Source organism: Cydia strobilella, chromosome 18 (assembly GCF_947568885.1).
Source record: "Cydia strobilella chromosome 18, ilCydStro3.1, whole genome shotgun sequence".
NCBI lineage: Eukaryota > Metazoa > Arthropoda > Insecta > Lepidoptera > Tortricidae > Cydia > Cydia strobilella.
The window spans coordinates 10,923,225-10,944,096 of record NC_086058.1 but is presented as its reverse complement, the minus strand read 5'-3'; the positions used below and the strand labels follow the sequence as shown (position 1 = coordinate 10,944,096).

At 34.3% G+C, this 20,872-nt stretch overlaps 1 protein-coding gene across 1 annotated transcript; it reads left to right on the top strand.

Annotated features, from left to right (window-relative positions):
- Window positions 1-643: 643 nt before the first annotated feature.
- Window positions 644-19,337, top strand: LOC134749242 (allergen Tha p 1-like). Its single transcript, XM_063684134.1, has 2 exons — window positions 644-861; window positions 18,859-19,337. The coding sequence occupies exons 1-2, from the start codon at window positions 672-674 to the stop codon at window positions 19,044-19,046; spliced, it is 378 nt and encodes a 125-aa protein (XP_063540204.1). The 5' UTR covers window positions 644-671; the 3' UTR covers window positions 19,047-19,337.
- Window positions 19,338-20,872: the final 1,535 nt, after the last annotated feature.

Genomic DNA, 20,872 nt, shown 5'->3' with positions numbered 1-20,872 from the left:
TTTGTCTCCTGAATTATATAATCATCTATTTTCGAACTTGCCTGCTGGCACCTGTCAATTTCAATAATTGAATACTTTAAAAGCTTAACCCAAAATCAGCTTCATTTCACAATTATTTATTTAGGAGCAAATGCTGAGATCACCCTTTTGTCACACTGCTTGTCATTTTCTTGTTTAGGTTCATTTGTTCATAAATATATTATACAGTCCAAGCTCCAAACAAAATAGGTGTTCCAGTTCATAACAATAAATGGAGACTCGAGGTTAACGACTCAACTAAAAACCACCTAACCTCTTCTTCTAGTAATAGCCAATAAACCACAATGAATATTGAATTGTGAATTTGAATCATACAGTGCTTATTAACTAAGTTAGGAATAAACTTAAAAGTGGAAAAAATTACTGTAGGTAGCCGTTTAAGAATTGTAACACTCTTACAGTTAGATACCTATCGCTAGGGTGCCTCCAAAAAGGCCCATATGGTGGAAATATTTGCTGTCCTTCGGTGAAGTATTGGCAGCTCAGATGGCAGAGCATTGAGTTAGTGATCCAATGGTCGTGTTGAATTTTTTCCACTTTTAGATTTATTCTAAGCTTAATAGCGTCGATCGCAGACGTTTCTGCTTAATACAAAATTAATTAAGTGCATAATTTCCAGTACCTACCCAAACATGAAGCTGTTCGTAGTCTTCTCCGTACTGGCGACGGTGGCGTTCGCGCGTCCGGATGGCGACCACTACGATTCCAAATACGATAACTTTGACGTGCAGACGTTGATTGAGAATCCTCGGCTAATGAAGGCGTATACGATGTGCCTGCTCAGCAAGGGCAGCTGCACCGCCGAAGGAGCCAGTTTTAAGAGTAAATTATACTACTTTAGTTTTCAACGGCTAACTCATTGTCTTCCCTTTTTTTGAAAGTAGTAGCACGTGCGGTTTGACTTAGCAATAGACAGGATTAGCCGTTCGGGGCCAGCTACAAAACGAACGACTATAACCTTATGACAAGCAGATGTTACCTAAACTATCGTACTCGGCCGCTAAATACCTAATTACGCTCTGCTTGTTCAGCAATCGACGGAACCAATGATGATCTGGGGGCACGGCCGTGCCCCCGCCAAGACGAGACAAAGGGCAAAAGGCAGTGCATATCTTTTCTCGGCACGTTTCGCCGTATTTTCGAACCCTCGTAGTTTCGGCTTGGACAATGCTAGAGAGCTGAAATTTTTTGTATACCATGTACTCAGTAGACTTATCAAAAACACCAAGTTTTATTAAGGTACCTATTATACTTAAAATTTTATAGTACCTTAATTTTCACTGTCCGAAACACATGAAATTCGCGTCATAGAAAATACAGACTACTTCCTGAAGTCTTAGAAGGCTGAAATTTGACATGTAGGGATGGGTCTGTATGCAGACACATATGGTGACTAGAAATCTGTAACTTTCGCCCTGCAACCCCTTAAAATGGGGGTACCTAAAAATACCTCTAATCCTGAAAACATTGGTTCCTGAATTCCTAGAATCGTGAAATTTTGTGTGGTAGCAGTGATCGGAATGCTAATACAAAAACAACGGTAAAAAAAAACAAAAAGTTTTCGAAGTATCGATTTGAACCAGGTTCTCGTAAACCAGCCAAAATAGCGCCCTCTATATTGGCACTGTTTCTTGCACGAATTAATAAACTACTGAATATGAAATGACAGCTATTTAGTGGCGTACATTAATAGCAACTTTCCATTCCAATAGGGTTTTACCGGTTGTCATTTTTAGAATGAATATCAACTGTAGGAACCACGGTCTAAAATATAATGTCAAAGTTATGAAACATAATCTGTTCTTTAATTATTTCAAAATAGCTCGCCTAACACTAATCTAATACAGCTACTCAACACTGGATGGCGCCGTAATGAACTTTAAAAATATATTAAAATCGCTTACTTATCACACGCGAGTGAAGGGCTAAACAAACCGGTATAAGTAAGCTCTCCGATTACGCTTATTTTGTTACGGAGCTTACGGTCAGGTTACACTGGTGGGTCCGAGATATCTACACGCCTACGAGTAGCCAGCTGTTGAGAACTCTGTCTGACACACCGGTGACGGCAGTGACGTCCGAAAATAAAAGGTCATATGTGAATGTAAGCTTCCTATTATGATATGACTATTTACCGTTCGCAGTAGCATTTGAGAAGCATAAGTTATTTGACATTTAGAATATCGAATATTTTAGACAAATATAAAGAATAACGACCTGGTGGCCTAGCGGTAAGAGCGTGCGACTTTCAATCCGGAGGTCGCGGGTTCAAACCCCGGCTCGTACCAATCAGTTTTTCGAAACTTATGTACGAAATTATATTTATCAGTCGCGTTTCCGTGAAAGAAAACATCGTGAGGAAACGGGACTAATCCTAATAATGGAAATCGCTTTCGTAAAAATTTGTGCCTACGCTTATTACCTATTCTTGGAATTAGTTGCCAAGCGGACCCCAGGCTCCCATTAGCCGTGTCGTGGCTAAAAATGCCGGGATAACGCGGTGACGCGAGATGGTGAACTTTAAACACAAGGGAGGTTCTGTGAGCTGTAGAACCTCGCGAACATAGCCTAAATAAGTGTAGCCTATTAGAAAAAAACATAAAACTGTACTTTTTGTTTTCGGATGTCACAGTACCATCAAACAGTTCCCAACGATTGGCAACTCGCGCCGTGTAGAGATCTCGAAACACCAGAGTAACGCGGCCGTAACAATGTATGCATATTCGGAGAGCTCATTTATATACCTCAGTAGTAAGGGTATTACAGCTTCTGCGGCACTTGGCGGCATCCTGCGGAGCAGATTTTTTTAGGGTTTTATGATCGTTTTTTTGCTCTATCCTTAATAGATATATGCTTACAGCTTCTGCGGCGGCTATTGTTTGTGTCGTGTGGATTTTTTCTCATGGAGAAAATAAAGGCGCATGTCTTGTGACCGCCCATTTTTTTGCTTTGACAGGTGTGTGATTCCGTCGTTAACGATTTATTTTATTAAGGTCAAAGTTTTTGCTATGTGGCTTCCCACGTCGTAATAATTACATTTTGTGGAATGCAATATATATTATAAAGTTATGTGACATGGGTTGTGAGAACTAAAAAACATTTTTCGAAAACCAATAAAATATCATTTATTATTACAAAATGCCATGGTCCTGTATTTTATTGTATATTTAATTATAGAGCATTTTAAAAACTGATCGGATACAAACACGTTACAACGTGTCGTATGATGCAACGCACAGGTGCTTGTTTTATTTAATAGGTTTTTTTGTTATAGAAAACCAATAAAATATTATTAATTATTACAAAATGTCATAGTCTCATATTTTATTGCGTATTCAATTAAGTATAGAACATTTTAAATAACTGATCGGATACAAACACGTTGCAACCTGTCGAATCATGCAACGCACAGGTGTCTGTTTTATTTAATAGGTTTTTGTCTTATCCGCGACGTATATATGTGTGTGTGTGTGTGTGTGTGTTGTTCAATAAAAGGAGAGATCAAATCGATGGAACCGTCATTCGTTCAAACGTGTTTGTCTGAAAACAGTGTTAAGTGTTAAAAGTAGTTTAAAGTACCGCAGTACGAGTAGGTACTCTTCATAATTAGTGTTCATTTTGAAAATCTTTCTACAACTTGCAGTGAATTAAAATGGAGGTAAGCTGAACATTAACTGACTGTTTATAAACAAACATTATCTACCTGTTTCCATTTGTGGTAAGTTCTCACAATTGTTTTTATTTTGTTTTAGATTTCAAACGAGAATTCTCTAGAGTGCACTTTCAAAAATTATTATTATGGCAATTTGAGTGATAATGATGAAACTGAAGTTTCAAAGCCACTTAAAATCCGAACCCAGAAACGAGCCAACAATATTGATGCATTTTTCGAAAAGCCTAAAAAGAAACAAGCTGCAGAATATTCGTCTACTGTTGCCCAGTTGACAAATGGAGGTACAAATTATATATCTTCACGTATAGATGACGTTTCAAAGGCCACCCATCTAATTAAAATTGACGTCTATGACATGAAAAAATTGCGAGGCATCCCAAACGATCAGCACTGGAAATTTGCGAATACTAGGATCAAATACTACACGCAGACTGAAGATGATGAGCATTATTCCAACACACAAGAATTAGTTTACAATATTACTAAACATATTGCAACTAAAAACGACTGTAAGAAATATTTCATCGAAGCAAAGCCATTTAAATAAATCATCCCTTACTCCGCCCCCACATAGAGTCCCCCACCAACGAACAAACGATTTTTGGGCATATATATAGCTACTCAACGCAAAGGAAACCATACCGTATCAGCACCCGTGGAAGTGAAACTACGAGTAAAAAATGGATCTACAAAACTCGCTATACGACGATGACCTGGCTAAACTTTGCGAGGACATTGAAATGCAAAATCTAAACTTTAATGGATATTCACCAGCTTCACCGCCTTTATACATCAGTTATACCGAAAACCCTCTTTTGATAACGTGGGAATCTTCATCTGAAGAGGAAGACATTGAAATGGACAACACGACTATATCTATCAGTGAAGATGCATATGAACCCATGTGCTATGACACTTTCGCCACCTGTGCTACAACATGTTCGTCGCCTATGCTACAACATGATGATTGGGCATCGGAGTGGGACAAAAAATTATGTGACATGCAATAAGATGCTACACTAAATGTTTTAAAATTAGGACCGACTATATGTGTGTTTTTATGTGAAATTTTGTGTTAATGTAGGAAAGACTTGCATGTAATTAGTTATCAATTCATTGTAACCCTAAACCTTTTTTTTTTAATAAATTTGTTGAATACTTCTCCTGTATTTTACTGGTATAATTCCTGTCTGTGTACTTGCAATAATTATAAAGAAAAGAAATGAAAGACATTGTCTGGGAAAATATTTATTTATTACATATTTAAAAAAATTGATCTATACATATTCTTTACAACATAATCATTATACATGGTATTATTTAAAAATAAGCTTAAAAAATCAAACATCGTTTTACCATTAAATTTAAAATATATATAAACTAAACAGTATTCGCCACAAACTGATGTAAAATGATTTTGGATAGACACATGGTTATAAAACCATTTCTTTGAATTTCTTTTTAAAAACAGCTTATGATAACCAGAAGGCTTTCTACCAAAAGAATCAAAATATTCACCATTGCCATGAATATCAATATGAATTGCTACCCAGTGTGAACCAGGTTTAAAATCCGGGTCTAAATTGCTTATGATATAAACAGGTAGAGCCATGAAAACAGGTATTCTGTTAGCCGGATAAACATGTGGTTCAATCGCGGGGCAAATTTTTTTCATACATAATTGTAATTTCTTGGTATCCATTATACAATACTTATTGAATTCACAGATGAATTCATTACCAAGGTTTAGGAACTAATGGTACAATGTTTCATAAATGTATTATTATATATGCATGTTCTAATTAACTATTATAATCTACACTCACATCTCGATGTTTGTTTATTTCAATGATATTATCAAACTCTGCATAAACAATGCAATTAAGAGTTGTGGTAAGAGCACTTTCAAATCGAACTTCTAATCGTACACTACCATGTCTAACAAGATTCCAATGGGAAGTAGAACTTGCTGATAAATCAGGTGTTAAATCGAAACACATCAAACAATAACCATTTCCATAGTCTTCTCTACTTATTGAGTTCCCTTCATTAAGGAAATGAATACCCGTTCCAGAAAACAAGGTGTGATATGTTGACACCATTAAACCGGTACTGAAAGATGGTTGTAATGTTTTTGAAGGAACTTGGTGACCATCTACATACAAACTAAATAAGTTCATATCGTGGTGGTGGAAATTAAAAGGATTACTTTTTAAACTACCATTAAATGCTGTATTATCAACAAAACCCACAATACACCTTTTTGGAACTTGACCGAGGAAAATATTATCAAGCGATTTCCCTTGCACGCCTGTTGGTATTGTAAGTACTTTAACTTCCGCTCTTGTTATGGGATACTTTGCAGTCGTTGAAGCTAAAACCTTTTGATGTGCAAGTAAAACGCTCGGGTTAATTTTTGTTCTTCTAATTATTAAACTTGCGTCCATTATAAGTACTTTAAGTTTTTTATCTTGACTACACATGAGATTAAACGACTCCTTGGATCGTACTAATTTGACACGAATTTCAACACCGTTTATTAAAAACTTTTCTTGATTGAAAATATCACCGTGTAGGTGTCCTATCATTTCAACTTCCTTACTGTCTTTAATAAATTCTTGTCTTTTGGTCCAACCCTTATTAGTCGCATCAGTTCCATTCATATGACCCGAAGTGTCTTCGTACCATAACCCACATGTAAGATGAGACTGTTTTGCTGCCGGACCATAATTTAGTAGAGTTTCCATATATGCACGGTATGCATAAGTATTATTAGGCGGTGATACTAGTTTTTGATTTAAATATATATCCAACTGGTTGAAAAGTGAATGTAACCAATTATTAACTGGAGCAACATGAGTTTCTGTTGATTTGATTTTAGAACCATCTTGATTCAATATCTTTGCTTTAATATGCAGTAAAGTGTGAGACAGGTCAATATAGTCATCACCTGATCCTGGCACTTGAAATTCAATAGGACCATCATCACTAAGAGAAGAAATAGGTTTATAGTGTATCCACTGTCCATTTTCTATACTTGTTTGTGTTGATGGAAGGGCAAACAAATCTAACTCGGACTTAGCGCATTCGCATGAATGATTATGCAAAAATGACATGGTTTAGTTAGAAAAAATATCGTTGATATATTTTTTATTTTTCTTTGTACCTCTCTCTCGAAATGCTTTGGATGTAATGGTGCGCTCCTGTCTCTTTCGTTGCATTTTATACCCAGACCCTGACATCAACGAATCAATTTTTTCATCGGCTTTTCTTTTTAAATTACTGCTTGCATTCTTAAAACGAGACTTAAATGATTCATCAATAGGGTGTGAATTCATCATGTCAGACAAGAGACCAACTCCGGCATTTAATGCTTCTTTTCCAACCGTTCTAAAACCGCTGGATAACAGAGGAAATACTGATCTAAACAGACCCCCCAAAAAACTTCCTATGCCGTGTCCTCGTTGGTGGGGAACACCTTTATATACAATGCCTACTCCTGAACCAGCTTGATGAGAATAATAATGTTCATATGGACAGCGAATATTTTCACGGCTAATATGATTCATTTTATTCGTTGAAAATGTAGTTTCACACATGAAGTTCCAAACTGGAATGGAACCTTTCCACCCGTATGCATTCTTATATCAATTTCAATTGTATCAAACTCTCTACGCATAACGGGTATGTAATGTGCAGGAGAAAAGCTATGCATTTTATATGCTCCATAAATGTATTTTGTCGGATCAAGCGGTATTATTCTTACTAACGATGTCATAACATCCCCCACCACTTGAGGTTGAACGATATCCGTATATATAAATAATTGCGATGGTAGGCCTAAATATAAATTAGCAGGAAATTTTCCAAGTTGACATTGTATAAGGTTCGTATTTGGTTTGAAACCTAGCTGAAGGTTTAGTATTGGTGTTGCATGTACCGAAACTATTTCTTTATGCAAAGAAGTCACCTTGATAACTTTCGATATTCTGTCATAGCTAAATTTCACCTTGTTCTTCAATAATGAGTTTTCATTAAAGGCAGATAGAAAGTGATCCATGTCGTCATATGTCGTAGCCGGTATATGGGACTTATATTCAACGGAAACAGGTAATTTTTCATTTTGTAATAATACGTTCTTTTTTACATACACCACGTTTTCATGTTCCTGCACGTTGTACAAGGAACACGGGTAATGAAACTCCACTAATCCGACAACCCATTCTCCTTCTAATTTTATTGTCTTTGGGAGTTTGGTGAGAAAGTTTGCTGTTGTATTTTCGGGGTAATACTGTATTGAGCTGTTGCTCAACAAAGTTAAATAGAAACTATCATCACTCATATTTCTTCTAAACTCGACGCAGATATCCAACTATTGAATTTATTTGGATAACCTTTCCACTTCACAAGCACCTCCTTTCTGTTACCAACTCGTCTCGAACGTATTATTTTATCTATTTTACATGTCATGGTGGGGCTATAAGTAACTTTTTGTAACTCTTTAGAATAGAAAGTGCCTGTGATTGGTTCATCTTGTAAGTCCTTTAAGGTATAAACAAAATGAGGGGATCTTTTTATTATTGATTCGATAACAAAGATTTCATCGCTCCAATTGGTTTCGTAACCTTTTTGAAATATGTGTTTATATTTAGTTATTCTGACATGATCACCAACATTGAAACTGGAAGTATAATTACTTTTTAATCTATTTCTTGGCGTATCGTATAAATTAGTCCATACAGTCATAATGTTGTTAAAATTGACATCTATCGGACACATTTTAATACTAGAATGATAACTATGATTATATGAATAAAGGAGATCTTGTAAAATGTCAATGTATTTATAAGTATTTTTGTGTGTAAAATAGCGCCACATTTTCATTTTTAATGTTCTTTGAAATCGTTCTACAATACTTGCCTTAATGTCAGGATTATTCGTTGTATAGTAGTTTATGTTTTTACTTTTAAAATAGTTCCTTACTTCTTTGGAAACGAATTCAGTCCCTTTATCAGATTGAATGTGACGCGGAGTTGCTCTAGCTTCGATAAATATGTCATCAAAACATTGCTTAACTGTTTCTGAATCCTTCTTTTTCATGGATCTAGCAAAAGCATACTTACTAAAGACATCAATAACACAAATAATGTATTTAAATCCATCATTATATTTACTATATGTACGCATATCACTTAAATCTACTTGCCAAAGTTCATTATAATTGGAAAGAATGTATTTGTTTCGTGTAAAACGCCTTTGAACTGGTCTATGTAACGTATAGGTTTCCTGAGACCGTAACCAGTTTTTTACCTCATCTTTGTCCATTTGACCATGCATTGCTTTAGCTAATTTGTCAATACTGCTGTAGCCAGCTGGATTAGAAACATCATAGTAAATCCTGTTGATATCTAATAAGGGGTCCATCTCTCCCAATCTATTTTCTTTTTTGACACTTCAGGAGTTTTGCGTGAAATTGGTGTAGAGGCTCCTTTTACTTGAGTCGATGTTGATCTTGTGTTTTTATATATTGGTGAATCTTGAGCCTTGTTAGGATGAAGATTATTTATATATTCTAGATTAGATTGATTGCCTATGCAAGATGCGGGAACTCCAATGTCATTTAACACTGAAGCAAATTCTTTCCAGCCAGTGGGTTTTATTTTTCGTTTGAGAGGTCTCACGGTGTCACTTATCAAATCAGTTATATTACTTTCTGGAATTACTTGATTATTCACTACGATTTCCCCTCCTTCTTTCCACCAAATCTTCGGTTTATTTTTTAAAATAGAATCAAGCAGGGAGCGACCTTTTTTTTGGTAACTTTTTGGAATTAAATTTACGATGTGAGATGGAGTAAACTGTTCAGGGTAAGTGCGAGTTAAAGGAGTACTAGTAGCGTCATATTCGTATGGATTAGCATTTGGTAATGTCACATTATAATCAGTTTCATCTTTTTTAACCATAGATTTATCCATATACTTATCATAGTCTTCATGAACTTTTTTTATATCATCAAGAATAATAGGTAGCTTGAACGGTTTCCGATCTGTTTCTGTAAAATGCAAAAAACGTTGCAGTGTTTGGGAATATAATGCCCATTTTTCACGATCTCCCATTTTACTTTTCAATATCTTTTGCATGTCTGCGTCTAAGCGAGATAATGAATTCAAAGGTGCATTGTCATTGTGTTTAAGCTTCTCAATGAAATCTGGTTCTACTAGAATCATTTTCTTCGTGTTCTCCATTTTAATTATGTTAATGAGCTCAGTAAGCTACTTAAAACAGCACCTAGTATAATTGGTAAAAACGCACCACCCTTTTGAATTATAATAGTCTTCCTTAATTTTTGTTTACCCTTAGAAACTAATTTCCGTAATATATTTTTATGTTTATGTAACTTGATCTTTTCTGTATTGTCTAATGGAACTTTTCCCCTTAAAACGTTGTAAATGCACTCACAAATAATATTTATTTCATCTTCGTCACATGCTTTAAGTAAAGCTTTACGATATTTTGGTTTTAGCGTATGTAGAGCTTTAAGCAAATGTTGATGTGTGGTTACTCTATCAGGCATCATTTAGAACTGACAAGAACAGAATGATTACTTACATATTTAAACCCTTTTTTCGGAATATATACTGTACAACATTTGTCAAATGGAAATAACTTAGTTTTAAAACGACATATATCATCAGTGCTTTGTTTCAAATCGATCATCAGGTATCCATGGGCTGGCGTTGTTGCATCTTTGTAGGCTTCTTCAACAAATTTAGTATTTTCAGGATAAACTTGTCGAGACAAATACCGTATTTGAGTTTTGTCTCTAGGATTTTTAAAGTAAACAATGTATGTTGTGTTCAAAGATATGTCACGTTGTCCTCTCCCTTGATGAAATAGATTTTGAGTTATATAGAAAACGCTTAAATTTCTGTGATGGCTACCTTTAGTAAAAATATCAACAATACGTCCATCTGATTCTCTCATTAAATCATCTATTATAAGTAGTTTAGGTTGCTTCCCATCAAACAAACTTAAATCGGGAATACCTTGAATATAATCGATACCATTTAAATTATATAGTGGTTGCATTTCATCATAGCACCACAGCACTTGAGTGAATTCTGTATTACACATTTTTCCTACATTTTTCAGAAAGTTAGTGACAAAGTTTGATTTCCCACAACCGCTTGGACCAGCAATAATAGCTGTAAATGGATGGATAAAATGATACATTACAGAAAACGGTCTTTCTCCTTTAAAGACCGTCAAGAAAATAAAATTCAATCATAAGATTATGTATATATATATATACACATGCGCACCTTCTTGCACACAAAAATGCATATTTATTTAAAATTGTTTACTACATTATGAATAAGACAAAAACTTTTTTTAAATATATTTATTTATAATTGTCGAAAAATACTGATACACAAAAAAATATACATACAATTTCCATCGTAAAAATAGATCTCTTATATTATATCTTATTGTTTAAAACATACCTTTTTTATGTTTTATTACAAAATTCACTTAATATTAAAACTAAATACATTATATATCCCCCCCCCCCCCCTTTATTTCGCTACTTCAACTTATAGTGGCCCCAAGCTAAGGTGTCAAATGATTCTTGACAAAGATATCTTTTCGTGTCTGAATAAGATAACGAAATTTTATTGATTTTCTGTGTAAATATTACATGTTTTATCGATCGAAATCTGTGCATTTCTGATAATAAATCTTTCTTTTCATTTAGACAATCTTTGTAGTCTTGCAACTTAAATTTCTTAGTCACACATTTATTTACACCTTTAGCCTTGGCCACTATTTTTTCCTCAACATTCAATGCGTACATTTTAGATCTTAAACCCACAAATTCTTTCAAAATTTTACCTTTATTTTCGTCTTTGAAATATCCTAATTTTTTTTTATTTATACATGGAAAACCGTAAATATTATTGGGGTCATAGTCAGATGTATCAAAATATTTTTTCAAGTCATTTCTTATATCAGAATAGAAATCTTCTGTAAAAATTTGATAAATGAAACTGTCTGTATCTGTATATAACAATTTAACATTATTCCCGAATTTTTGTTGCATATATCCATAATGGAAGTCATACATTAAAGTTTTTGACAAGTCTAATATACAAAATCCTAAGTATATAGGCTTGTTGTATAGTAGACTAGTTTTCTTTAACTGTACTGCAGCTAAGCTTTCAGAAAAAATAGAAATACTATGGAATTCAGGACGAGCGATATAGCTTTCGATTCCTTTGATATGATCTTTACTTTCCCACTGTGAAAGCAAATACACATCCACTCTTTTCTCAATATTTTCCATCGTTTTTCCAAAAACTGCATTGTTCATTAACTTGTAGAAGTCCTTTTCGAATTCGGTTTCTGCAGATATCCTTAACGTAGTGTTCAAATCAATATACTTTTTGAGCCAATTGGTTTGTTTAAATTTTAAGATTCTATGGACTTTTGTTAAATTTAATCCATTGTCTAAACATTGTATAAGATTCCTATAGTGTATAATGTATTTTATTTTGTTTTTCAAATTTGGAATCAATTTTTTTTGTTTACTTTTATCTATTATGTGCTCAGCACAAAATGGTAAATCTGAGTGAGAATCATGTAATGAATCTGGATATTCCAAATCGACTTCTAAAATGTACCCATAATCAGCATCGTTTGAGAGTTTAAAGTCCATAGCTGGGTCAACCCATTCAAATTCACCAACAGGAAGACGTTGCGACATCGCCCAACCATACAAGTTATTAGCATCGAGGTAGATAAGATAAGATGACGGTTCATTTGAGTCAAAGTCTGACATATAATAATTATTTGACTTAGCATAACGATTACTGCATTGTGATATACCACCTCGAAGCCCTTTTTTAACAAACGAAATTTTATCGAAATCTGTTAAAAGTTCAAGTTGTATCCCAGTCATTTTTAGCATAGCATCCCAGCTGAGACCAGGAGCTGTAAAATAATGAGCTGGGTCCAAGCTGTATGTATCAAGACACACTGAACGAAAATTTTCAAAGACATCGGTTAATAGGAGGACATCTGTTTTTAAATACAAGTTAGAATAATCCAACATTGTTTTACAGTTGAAATGGGTCCATACGTTTTGTGCATGTTGATAATCCTCATCTGTTATACAGCTATCTGTTAAGGCACTGTAAAAATCACTTATTTTAGGCAACGATGACGCTTCAAGAGATTTACTAGATTTCATAAACTCGTATGGAAATATACCCTTTTGCTTCAGAAGTTTAAAATCTTCGCATCTAGGGTATTGTTTCCTTAATTCATGGAATTGGTGTTCCCGAAGGTTTCGGGCTAATTTATCTAAACTACTCGACATGAACCTAAAGGAATCAACAAATCTAAGTGATAAACATTTTCCATCAAATTTAAGTTCTTTGCTAAATGAAATATATTTTTCTTTATTTTGAGGTATAATCTCGATGGGCCCTTTACGGAAATTCAATGCTTTTACAATAAAATGTGCGTCGTAATTACTTAGATTATGGAAAAATACTGGCACGAATGAGGGAGGTTTGAATTTATTATTACAAGCCTTATGTGTCACTCCATGGAATTTTCCTGTGGTCCAATCATAACTGAAAACGCTTTCAGATTCTAACGTCTTATTACATACAAAACACTTATTATTAGCTTCTCCAATTTTGTTTAAATCGCTCTGATTTAATCGAATGGGTTGTTTTCGAAAGCAAATATATTTTATTAATTTTGTTAAATCATTATAAAGAGTCTCCATAAATACTTTAGCACAATCTGGGCCTGTATATGATCGATAGCGTGAAAGACTATCATCAAATGAACACTTTATAAAATAACCAAAACTGTACACTTCATGTTGTTGAACGTTTTTTGTGTACGATTTTGATTCTTTCTTTTTGTTTGGTTTTGATTCTTTCTTTTTGTTTGGTTTTGATTTGTTAGGAATGTTAGGATCACAAGACGATATGGGATTTAAAAATGCCTCAAAATCTGCGTAAACAACAAACGGTAATTTAAGCTTACGGTGATATTTATCAAAAAAAATGTTATGGTTTGAAATTTCTTTACCAAACCAATCTTTATAATTCTTATCATGATTTGGGAGTTTAACAACAAGGTGACAACAATCATTTTTTTGATGATTAGTTAGTTGTTCATTTGAGTAAAATGCTAATAAACACCCATCACAAATGTGAAAGCTATAATTGGTTGTTGAAATCTGTCGGCTTACTAATCGAGATAGATTTTTTATATAACAGTAATGTCCCTGGCTACCATTAGATATGTAAAGTAAATTAATATGTGTTGACTTACGACATTTGGTAAAGTAAAGTGGACCGTTTACTTCATGTGATTTGGAATTTTCATTATATTGTAATCCGAAAACATTAATGCTTATATCATTTAATTTTTCAACTTTATGAACATCTGTAAGTTTAACTGGGAATGGTATGTTTGAAAATTTTAATTTGTTACGATGAGTAATATAGGACGACACTCTCTGTGAACTGTTCCTAACCGGATACAGCGCTGAAAGAATCGCCCATTTCAAACACTCGTGGTCATGGTTTTGGACGTTGATTATTGCTTTTTTTGTTTTAATATCATGTGGTAAATCAACATATGAAGAACCGCGTAATGGATTAAATTGGTTAACGTTCATGTCTAAGTATTTTATGTCTTTAAGACTCCATCCGCTGTCTTTTTTTTCAAAGTTTGAAATTTTATTTGTGAGTGAGTTTTTGAAATTTTCTAAAAATTCTTCTCTGTTATCACCTTTACAAATAGTCCAACTCAAAATATTAAAATCGAAATAATTGTTGATTCCTTTAGATTCTTGTATGAACTCTGCGTGTAATATAAAACTAATCTTGAAAATGGTTAGCTGTTGAATGCAGTCATCTATTAAATTATTTAAAGATGTTTTAATACTCTCAAAAAAAAGTTCTGGTGTCTCAAACTCAAGGTTAGTTTTTTCCGGATTTGTTATTCTATAAGTTAATAATCTATTCCCAAATGCAGTTTCAATAAGTTCAACATTGGGATAAGAATGCTGAAATTTTAAACTATTATTTTTATGAACATTACTTCTTAAATGCTGGGCGTAGTACCTCCTCGAAACGTTCTGTTTGCAGGTTTTACATTCGACGGTATCAACGATGACAGGAGTTGATGATGATGATGCAGCTATTCGAGAAGTTGATGGTTGTGGCTCCATGGCAGCTGCTGGATGCTGGCTTGACGAATCACATGGTTGAATGGTTTCTTCTGACATATGTTTTCTTTTTATTCCGCGTGTTACGCATCTAAAAATAAGAAAAAAGAATAGATTAAAATACATATGTACAAGAATGGATTTAAAAAAAAATATAGTACGAAAATTCACTTGTACCGTAATACCTGACATTAAATTTGACTGGCAAAGAGAACAATACGCTTCCATGGTTAATACACCATCTATCTCATCATAAGGTAAAATCGATGATCGTTTAACATTTACATGCCCACTACAAGGGGTGATAAAGGGTTTAAAATCATGATCGTGAGCTATACTCGGATCAAGTTTTCCACTGATAAACCACAATCTTAAATATTTATGAAAACTAGCCAATAACACTGATTTGCTAAACATTTTAATGTCTTCGCTAGTAAAATCCATCACGATGGTGAATGCTTATTAAATGAGGCAGATTGTTTGGGATTTTATTTATATTCGATTCATCTCCCCACTACTAAACAGTAATTAAAGTAAAACTGGTTAAACATGTTACACTCAAAAATTACTCACAAATTTTGCTGCTGATTCTCGGCTTCCAAACAACGTTCATAGAGTTCATTATCAAAAACTGACTTGTTGAGATCTGAAACGTCTTCACACCGTTCATAGAGGTCATCGTCGTATAGCGAGTTTTGTAGATCCATTTTTTACTCGTAGTTTCACTTCCACGGGTGCTGATACGGTATGGTTTCCTTTGCGTTGAGTAGCTATATATATGCCCAAAAATCGTTTGTTCGTTGGTGGGGGACTCTATGTGGGGGCGGAGTAAGGGATGATTTATTTAAATGGCTTTGCTTCGATGAAATATTTCTTACAGTCGTTTTTAGTTGCAATATGTTTAGTAATATTGTAAACTAATTCTTGTGTGTTGGAATAATGCTCATCATCTTCAGTCTGCGTGTAGTATTTGATCCTAGTATTCGCAAATTTCCAGTGCTGATCGTTTGGGATGCCTCGCAATTTTTTCATGTCATAGACGTCAATTTTAATTAGATGGGTGGCCTTTGAAACGTCATCTATACGTGAAGATATATAATTTGTACCTCCATTTGTCAACTGGGCAACAGTAGACGAATATTCTGCAGCTTGTTTCTTTTTAGGCTTTTCGAAAAATGCATCAATATTGTTGGCTCGTTTCTGGGTTCGGATTTTAAGTGGCTTTGAAACTTCAGTTTCATCATTATCACTCAAATTGCCATAATAATAATTTTTGAAAGTGCACTCTAGAGAATTCTCGTTTGAAATCTAAAACAAAATAAAAACAATTGTGAGAACTTACCACAAATGGAAACAGGTAGATAATGTTTGTTTATAAACAGTCAGTTAATGTTCAGCTTACCTCCATTTTAATTCACTGCAAGTTGTAGAAAGATTTTCAAAATGAACACTAATTATGAAGAGTACCTACTCGTACTGCGGTACTTTAAACTACTTTTAACACTTAACACTGTTTTCAGACAAACACGTTTGAACGAATGACGGTTCCATCGATTTGATCTCTCCTTTTATTGAACAACACACACACACACACACACACATATATACGTCGCGGATAAGACAAAAACCTATTAAATAAAACAGACACCTGTGCGTTGCATGATTCGACAGGTTGCAACGTGTTTGTATCCGATCAGTTATTTAAAATGTTCTATACTTAATTGAATACGCAATAAAATATGAGACTATGACATTTTGTAATAATTAATAATATTTTATTGGTTTTCTATAACAAAAAAACCTATTAAATAAAACAAGCACCTGTGCGTTGCATCATACGACACGTTGTAACGTGTTTGTATCCGATCAGTTTTTAAAATGCTCTATAATTAAATATACAATAAAATACAGGACCATGGCATTTTGTAATAATAAATGATATTTTATTGGTTTTCGAAAAATGTTTTTTAGTTCTCACAACCCATGTCACATAACTTTATAATATATATTGCATTCCACAAAATGTAATTATTACGACGTGGGAAGCCACATAGCAAAAACTTTGACCTTAATAAAATAAATCGTTAACGACGGAATCACACACCTGTCAAAGCAAAAAAATGGGCGGTCACAAGACATGCGCCTTTATTTTCTCCATGAGAAAAAATCCACACGACACAAACAATAGCCGCCGCAGAAGCTGTAAGCATATATCTATTAAGGATAGAGCAAAAAAACGATCATAAAACCCTAAAAAAATCTGCTCCGCAGGATGCCGCCAAGTGCCGCAGAAGCTGTAATACCCTTACTACTTACCTCTTGACTCGCGTGTGATAAGTGAGCGATTTTAATATTTTTTCAATAAATTCTGCTCACAAAATTTCGCGAAAATAAGTTGAGTAATACGTACGACTTATACAGAAGAACAGCCGGAGAGCCGGAACGGCGCGCACTTCGCACTCGCTAAATTCAAATTGTAATTTAAAAAATACATGTCAAACTCTAATCGTCGCACTACAAAGCCGCGGTTTTCCAACAGCATCACGATAGCACGTAAGTATGTAATGTACCTACACACCAAAGTATCTAGATCCCTAGGTGAAATTTGGCTACTTATTCTCCATTAAGACTTAAATATGTTTGCATGTAGATAGAACACATGTCTCAAAAAGAAAAAAATGCCTAATTATATCGAAACCGCTACTTCTCTAGGCGCTGATCTACAAATGACTCCGTGATTTTGTATATTTTCCAAAAATGAAATATGTACTTAGTAGTAAACATGAACACAAAATTCACAAAAATCGATTGAGTGAGCTGAATCGGAGACCTTCACTAACGCTTACTTCATTAAAAACAATTCCGATTATGGTAAAAATGCTTTAAAATTTCTAGAAACTTACAATTTATAATACATAAAATTCCTGACTTTATATAGGCCCTACATAGATAGCGCTAGCAATACATAAGTTTTATAAAAATCTAATGTTAAAATTATTATATTATCGTAGATTCTATAAACGAATAATTGTCATTTCTAGCTGGTATATCAACTCTTACAAAAATGAATGAAATCCCACCAAAAACATTTCATGTAAAGTGTTGCCAAGACTAGGCACATAAAGCTTTTACACTAAAAAGCTATCAGATCCCGTAGTAGGTACCAAGACTTACTCTGTAAGTCCTAACTTTATAAGCTCTAACTGTATAAAGCCAACATCTTGGTCAAACGTACAGTACGGCTTGGCCGTTTCGTTGCAGTCACATAAACACTCCCTCGGTGGACTTGTTGTACAAAGTAGTAACATAAGTCTTTCAAATTCTGAGTGTCAGTAAGGGACATAAGGGATTGTCCAATTTGTCCATTTGACAGCAACGAAACGGCCAAGCCGTACTGTACGTTTGACCAAGATGTTGGCTTTATACAGTTAGAGCTTATAAAGTTAGGACTTACAGGGTAAGTCTTGGTACCTACTACGGGATCTGATAGCTTTTTAGTGTAAAAGCTTTATGTGCCTAGTCTTGGCAACACTTTACATGAAATGTTTTTGGTGGAATAGGTATTAAGGGTCGGTTGCACCAAACCGTCTGTCACCGTTAAATATTTTATTAAATTTTATAGGAAATTTTATACTTTGCTGCTGAGTGATGTTGATCATTCCGCTAATTTTATTGTGGTTGGTGCAACTGGCCCTAGACAAAGTGCGGGTTATGCATTTGTTTTGTATCAATCAATTTAGAACCGCATTTATTTTAATTAATAACCTGTGCCCTTACTTCACGTGTATTCATGAAACGATAATGGGCTTAAAGTTTTTTAATACTTTCAGTTATATTAATAAGTTACTATTACCGAAAACATCCAACGTTACCCTTTCTATTTAATTATCAGAGATCCTCCCCGAGGCCGTAGCGACGACCTGCGCCAAGTGCACCCCCAAGCAGCGCCAGCTCGTCCGCATCGTCATCAGAGCCGTCCAGAAACAGCTGCCCAACGAGTGGGAGCAGCTGGTCAAGCTCCATGACCCTGAGGGCAAGTACAAGGAGTCCTTTGGCAAGTTCCTAGCGTCATCAGACTAGAACAGCTGGAGTTTTAGAAGCATTCCTCGGTGTCCCGTATAAACGCTTTTTATTTCGTGTATCCTTTATTTTGATGATTATTTTTCTTGGCATATTTTTGACCATTTGTCACAAAATATAAAGGAAACTGCTATAGGTACCTAACTACAAAACTTCAGAAAATTCGCGTTTGTACGGGACAACGTTAGACAATTTCATGCAAATTCGTGATTATGATTAGGTATTATGAATGTGAAGAATGAAAGCGTTACTGTGATTTAATGTTTTGTAAATAAATGACTTTATAGTTTAGAGATTTTGTTTTATTTTACCCTGATTAAATGATAATAAATATAAAAGCGTACCTATTAAATAGTTAAATGGTGGTGACGTATGGTTTGGGATGCAAATGGTTAGTAACGAAATCATGGCCCCAAAATTAATTAAATAAAAAATAAGTTCAAATTAAAAACTAATACCCGACTACTGAAAATCGCGCTCTAAAAAGTAAATGGAACAACATAGAATTCTTATCTGAAATTATCATACGGAGGTTACAGATCAATATCAGAATACCGAAAAATGATCGAATTTAAACTGTTGTGAGAAATACTAACATTAAATAATTTCACGGTTTAGACACTTGTTTTAGTCACTCGCGCGACATGTTTCGGAGAGCCTAGGTCGCCTTTAGAGTAGGTACGCAATACACGGCTGTCGTGAACGCTGCTCGCACTATTAGTGCTTGAGAAAGGAGACCTAGGCTCTCCGAAACATGTCGCGCGAGTGACTATAACAAGTAAGTCTAAACCGTGAAATTATTTAATGTTATCCGAAAAATGATTTACCTAATGTCGAATCACCTATGCTCGATTCACCTATTTTTAAAATACCTAACGATCATTTTATCTAAACATTGAATGACCTAAGTTCATAATACCTAATTTCATTTAACCTAATGGACGAAACACCTAATTTCTCTAGGGATACACACACTTGCGTTTATGCACTATAGTTTTAGTTTTTGAATTATTTGATTGACTGAGGTGACAGATCGGCTCACATTTGTTAATCCACCACCGGCTACCACTTCTATATATATAACCACCACATCTCATATTCAATGCATGATTAAATGTGCCATTTTCAACCAAAAGGTACCATTGTCGCTTATCAATAAGGTTGATTTCAAATTGAGGCTAAATAGCGCCTTATTGGCAACCGACATTAAGTACCCTTTTGATTGAAAATGGCACATATATCATATCATATCATATCATATTTATTCACAATATTTATAATATTACATGTAATTTTTATATTGTATAATTATTCTAAAATAAATAATAATATTTAGGTACATTCGTAAAAAAAAAATAAACAATAACAATTATATAACAATTATAAGTACATAACATTAAGTAGACTTACACGGATCAACCGACCGAACATGTGCCGGTCCGGTCGGACCATATCGTGGCGCGACATTAAGCGTGCATAACTAGCGCCAGTGGTGGCTACATGACATTAAATTCAATGACAATGACAGAATTGACAAACAAGCATACAAAGAGCATATAATCACTACGTTCTAAAAGATAAAGATAGAAGTGAAGTGAGTGAATCTAATATTTTATTAAAGACTTAAAAATATGGCTTCATTAACCTAAAATATCTGTATTTAAAAGGTAAAGGATTCTTTTGCCTAAATCTTTCAAACTTTTAATCTATCTGGGGAAAGTAAATAAAATTCCTATGAAATCTTTATTTTTTATCTATTAAATTTCTGGTTTTTGGAGTAAAGACGAGGTACTGAGTTTTGCAATCAGGTTTCTAAGGTATTCCAA

Coding starts and splice junctions, on each gene's coding strand:
- LOC134749242 (XM_063684134.1), top strand. CDS start 672: ATGAAGCTGTTCGTAGTCTTCTCCGTACTGGCGACGGTGGCGTTCGCG. Junction 862..18,858: donor CGAAGGAGCCAGTTTTAAGA/GTAAATTATACT, acceptor TTTAATTATCAG/AGATCCTCCCCGAGGCCGTA.